The sequence below is a fragment of the Ailuropoda melanoleuca genome, chromosome 14 (assembly GCF_002007445.2).
Source record: "Ailuropoda melanoleuca isolate Jingjing chromosome 14, ASM200744v2, whole genome shotgun sequence".
In the NCBI taxonomy this organism is placed as follows: Eukaryota; Metazoa; Chordata; class Mammalia; order Carnivora; family Ursidae; genus Ailuropoda; species Ailuropoda melanoleuca.
The window spans coordinates 34,472,961-34,478,960 of record NC_048231.1 but is presented as its reverse complement, the minus strand read 5'-3'; the positions used below and the strand labels follow the sequence as shown (position 1 = coordinate 34,478,960).

The 6,000-nt window shown below is 36.3% G+C and overlaps 1 protein-coding gene across 4 annotated transcripts in view; it reads right to left on the bottom strand.

The window, feature by feature from the left end:
• Nucleotides 1-1,547: 1,547 nt before the first annotated feature.
• VRK1 (VRK serine/threonine kinase 1) overlaps nt 1,548-6,000 on the bottom strand; it is a 77,394-nt gene continuing 72,941 nt past the window's right edge. For 2 of the 4 annotated variants that reach the window (XM_034642357.1, XM_019807980.2), the window contains one exon: nt 2,027-5,421. In XM_034642357.1, the coding sequence (XP_034498248.1) occupies nt 5,330-5,421 (92 nt within the window). In that variant the 3' untranslated portion in view covers nt 2,027-5,329. Of the gene's footprint in view, nt 1,984-2,026; nt 5,422-6,000 lie in introns of those variants that run through there. The other 2 variants (XM_034642359.1, XM_019807979.2) reach the window with 2 other exon arrangements.

The following is a 6,000-nucleotide window of genomic DNA, read 5'->3' as shown; positions in this document are numbered from 1 at the left end:
CTACTATGGCTACTAGTTTTTAATTTCTGCAGCCCTGCCAACAGACTAACATTCGAGAAAATGCCAGCACTTGTTAAAAACAATATGTGAGGAAATATTTGTTTTCTTAATATTTAACCAACAGGTTTTGCTATGTTTTTGTGTTTTGAAAAATAAAAAAGGCTAAGCCATATACACAAAAACACACCACACACATTTTATTCTATTTTAAGCATCAGTGTGTTTGAAACAGAACTTGAGAGTTGATTTAGGTGTTAAATAAACTTGGGACCATAACACTGATGAGCATGAAAATCCAACATTCTACAGAAAACAGGAGGAGTCTCTGCCCAAAATCTAGCTCTCTCTTCAGCAAAGACACACAGCTCAAGAACTTCGGAGGCATTTAAAAGATGAACTTTCAAAAGAAAGTCTGCAGATCTGGTCTGCGCTTTTCAACATCTGACCACTACAGTGATACGCGTTCCAAATGACAACTAAACACCCACATTAGGGAGAAAGTTTTAGAGTCTCAGTGTTGGCTCAGAGCTGCTGCAACGTGGTACCACCTTGACAATCTGGGGTATGTCGACATTCCACCTGTACTATTACTTAACATTTTCTTTAAATCAACTCACTTTTTTAAAAACAGAAATACCTACTTGACGCTTGTCCTAGGCAACAGAGAAATCACCAGCTTCATGTGCTACTTATGTTCTGAATACGTATTAAAATACATTCTTAATGCTTAAATGCTGAAATAAAAGTGTGTCTCTATGCCATCTACAAACATGGGACATGCCATTAAGCTGTAAGGTGTACCACCCTTTAGGAAATCCAACCCAATTCCAATTTCTTTTTTTTTTTTTTTTAAGATTTTATTTATTTATTTGAGAGAGAGAGAGACAGCCAGCAAGAGAGGGAACACAAGCGGGGGGAGTGGGAGAGGAAGAAGCAGGCTCCTAGCGGAGGAGCCTGATGTGGGGGCTCGATCCCAGAGCACCGGGATCACGCCCTGAGCCGAAGGCAGACGCTTAACGACTGTGCCACCCAGGCACCCCCCAATTCCAATTTCTGCAACAAAGTAAACCCTGAAATTGTTCATAAAGGTTTAAATCCCAAGCTTTTATTGCCAGGGCAACTATGAAAAGTCCAAATCTGAAAATGTCTGATCACTAAAACTCTAGTTTGCTTGGTTTACTGCACAGACATCATATGCTACAGAAAAAGATACTTATAAGAAAAATAATCTGTGATCGAGCAATAAGCTTGCTTTGTTTTGTTTCACAGGATCTCCTTAAAAGAAGCTAGTCTATAAGTCTGTAATCATGCTACCACTTGATACTTTAACACCTGTTTTCTTTACCATTTGCATGCTTAGGGAGTCCTTCTGCAATCTAACTTTCAAATACATGTGTTTGGTCTCCCACAGACCTACTCAGTACCCCACTTTTGCTTTCATAACCCTCTCCCTTTATTGTTCCTCTTGCTTCATACAGCAGGTGCTCAATAAATGCTTGTGGAACTGAACAGTACCGATGAAATCCAAATCTTACGGCCACAACAAATGGTGTATTTGCATCATGCAAAAAGAGACTTTTATTTTAAGGTTTGTGTAACTGCTTAAAAGTGAGGAATTTGCCAAGCATTTTATACACTCAGGGCAACGGACAATGATTAGAAAGTAACATCATGGTGGTTTTTCTTACAGCTACTTCAGACCCTCAAACACATACAGCTCGGGATAAGCTTAAAGAGTATGACCTAAAGATTTTCAAGTTTATAAATTAGCCTTTAATAAATTGAACAAAGTATTTACTTAATAAAAAAAGTTTGTATTTTTCAAAGACATAGGTATTTCATGGTTAGCCCCATCCTCAAAGACTCACAGGAAAATATAACATTTAAAATAGAAAAAGAGGAAAAAATCAAGTGACAGGAAGAAAAGAAAAGTCGGTTGACAGCATCTGATTTACTTCTGGACTCTCTTTCTGGTTTTTGAACCTTGAAGAGAAAAAACAAAGAAATTCAAATCATTAACTTACAAAAACTGAAGAACAGAAATATAAGCATTTCCATATATACTTATTTGTATTTAAAAACCTAATTGACTATGATGACTTGTGGAAATAAAATTCATACACAAGGGTAATGGTTAATAGCCTGAAAATCTTAAGAAATTGTGTCAACTTCTCAATATGTCCAAAAATAGGCTAACATCTACCTTTCAGTCTTAAGTCACCACAGAACTTTCCCACTGGTAAAACACATCCAATTTACAAGGACACTGAAATATTTCTCCCCCAAATTTTTATTGTGATGTAAAACAATAACTCCTAATGTAAGCTATAGCAACAAGACAGGCATTCACTTCTTGGAAGGAAGTGATGAAATAATGCATATTCTCAAAAGCAAGGAATAAAATGCGTTGTTTTTTAAAGCCTGTTACCTATACTCTTTAGGCAGGAAAGCACTGGGCCATTCCAAAACACGAAGTCTTTTCCACTAGGAATTAAAGAGCCCCAACTGGGCAGCCTTCTAAAAAGGCACCACATCTGACGCTGGACTAAGTACCTTATGACAGGTTCTATCCACTACTCTTGAGCTGGAATAAATCAGTGATTCTTTACTGGGGGCAGAAATCTGCATGGGAACTCCACCTCACCAAGGAGACTCCTGGCACCCCCACCTGGCACGCCCACTCTACGTCCAAGGCAAGTACAGCAGTCGGGAGGGTATGTAAGCCTGATCACGGCTGCCTAGCGCAGGCAAACGAAGTGTGCCTTCCTACTGCCTCATGCCTCCCCCGGCCAGGAGAAGAGCAACAGTACCAGGGTGAGGGACAGCGGGGTCACCCATAATTAATCAATGAATGCACTAAACAACAGATCAATACTTCTTTTCTGAAATGTACAGAACATTCTTTGAATCTAGGACAAAATATTTAACACACAATAAACTCTAAAGGTTTTCTGTTTATGGACTTAGTTAAGTTACTTAATGTGGAAGATCAGTTTATAAATTGTTTTTTATTTTTCCAAGGTCCAGTTTTTATTTAATTGCTATATACTTCAATTAAAGCCTACTTCAAATTTACACGGGTATCTTTTTTTTTCCTGCCGTTGATAATGCATAGCCTACACTATGGCTGGTTTAAACTTTTGAGTTTTTTCTTCAATTTTTGTGATAGATAAAAAATATCCCATGGTAGATTTTTAATTTTTTATTTCAAGAATTTTGAAATTAATTTTGCACAGAAAACTAAGAATGTTGTGATGGAATGAGATGGGGTGTAATAGGGTATCACAAAATCCAGGTCAGTAATCAGTACTGTAGTACATCTGCCTTTCAATAAATTTAGAATCTATGGTCACATTACAAAGGACACCTAACAATAGTTATCACTACGTTTTCAAGTAGTGTTATTCTCATTAACATCCCAATTTGTCATTTTACTCTTAAATACCACTGCTGCTTATCCCCTTCAACCTAGATATAAAATTTTTCACTGTAACTAAAAACACTACCTGGAATTTATTATATAATCAGGATTCTGCAATGCAGAGTGTCTGCTGCAGGTATCAATTCAGTATTTTCCCTAATAATAAATTCTAACTGTGGCAGAAAAAATATTTTTCCTCTTCTCATTCTCTTTAAAAAAAAATACCCATTTTAATAATACATTACTACTGGTAAAAGGTGCAATCCTAAGATTAATGTGTAAAATTTAATATCTGGAAAAGGAAAAATAAAAGTCTGGGTACTCTTCTATGATTCTATTAATGCAAAAATTTAAAACAAGTGGAACTTTCGTTGTAGTGTGCCCTCGAAAATATCCCTTTTTTTTACTAGATCATAGATATTTAAGAGGTAACCGTAAATCCTGCTTCCCTCAGATTGCTCAAGAATGGACCAAAATTCAAGGTTACTTTAAATATAACACTAACAAGACAGGGTTGTGGAGTACTGTCCATTTCATGAATGGGAGGGACAAAGCAGCTAGCCATAAATATCATGGCTACATTAACTAATTTTTAGTATAATTCTGAAGTACTGGGACAGTTTTGAAATGCCAGAATATGCATGGTTTTTTAAGGCTTATCATTTTGTGGGGGAAAAAATTACTTGCAGCAAATAACCAAATTTTCTCAATTGGTAAAAATTATGCCTTGCATAAAAATAAAAGGATTAGAGGCCTCTGTTCTTCTTGAAAACCACCCCGTCACCCCCTCCCTTTCTTTGCGAAAACCTACACAATACACATTTTGAAAGCTTTCAGAATGTGTTCTTACACAATAGACCCCCAACTAGTCAAAATGAGTTTAGGTGTATCAAGAAAATTATACACGTTTTTAAAATGGTCTAAATAGATATTAAAGGAAAGTTGCTCCCATTTTGCCAGGCATAGCATTCTGAAAGATCACACAGTGAGAAAAATCTCTTACCATATTGTAAACCATAAATTGTGTTTGAAAATAAAATTGTTAATGAAGAAACTGACATTTCTAAAGCTGCTGTTAGAGGTAACCATTCTTGAAACACGTTTATGACACAAAATCTTAAAGCTCTAGAACACAGAAGTCACTGAATTGTATTATATATTTCTCTAAAACAAAATTCAAATGTAATAATGTGCCTCCTCCTTCAAGTTACTTTAAAATGATGAATACAAATATATATTTTCATGAACACTTGGCCTTCTTTTTTTGGGGGGGGAGGGCCAGAAGCAGTATCATTTTACCATCTCAGGTAATTTTTCTCTCATTTATGAATATTTAGACAGTAAAATACGTCAACTAGCCCTATACTTTAAGAGAAAGGATAAATTACAGTAAGAAGAGAAACAGCGTTTAAGTAAAGCAATTTGGAGTTTATATATATAAGGGAGAATGTGATTATTTTTTAACTTTTTTTTTTTTAACTGAAACAAAAAATCTGGATTGTTCTCCCTAAATACACAATCGGGTCCACACTCTTCTTTTGTTATTAATAAATAAAACAAATATACTAATATATTTTCTCCCAGTAAAAACCAGCAGTGTTAAGGACCTTAAATTAAAATTTTAGGTATAAAAAACATTTTTTCATAATTATAGTCCAATTTAAAATCATTGATGTATCCAAACAAATAACTCTGATGCTCATTAAGCAAAATCCAGGTAACAAATGACCTTCAGGCAGTCAAAAGAGGCATGAGTCTTCTCCATGCACAGCTGTGAATTCACTCTGTTCTAAATGGGTATCAACCTTACTATCACAATGTGAGCCCTTTGCTGAACTAAAACTGCCCGTTTTAAAATTTAAGGGATTTTGAAAAGGAAGAATATTGCTCTATCTTTACAAATGTTCCTTAATTTTGCTCCCACTCACTGTCATAGCTGCTGCTGCTAGCCTCTGGCTGAGACAGGCTTCCATGCACTGCTCCTCGGGACTCCTCACTTCCTAATAACAAAATGAACAAGACGGGGGGTGGGGAGAACAGTAGGGATCGGAAAATGGCTGCAGAAGAGAGAAAGGAACTTCTTCAAAACCTTTAGCCTCCAGGCTGAAGTTCTATCCTCCCTCTCTAGACACCCCCAGTATTCTCTGGGGTGAATTCACGTAAGCCTAAGGATGTTCTATCCATACTATTCAAGAAAGACCATGTTAACAGAATCGAGTGCAGAAGATTCTCTTTGAAGGTCAAATGTTTGTCTTCCACAAATGTGCACAGGCAACACTGTCAAAGGAAAGGTAAAATATACCTCCCTGGCCTGACTCAACAGGACACTTGGGCTTTAACAAAAAATGAGCCTTTTTACCAAATGAGCATTTTACCAAAAATGAGCCTTTTCTATTAAAAAGTGAGAAATGTTTCAGAACCAACAAAATAATAAATAAACAAAAGGTAGCAAGACAGAAGAGAAATCTGGAAAAAGAAAAACATGGTACTGCAGCCAGCACCGAATCTCTTCATTGCGTCAAAGAAACCATCTCTTGTGAAACCTGGAATCTGTTTTCCCTTTTCTGAGCCACCCAGAG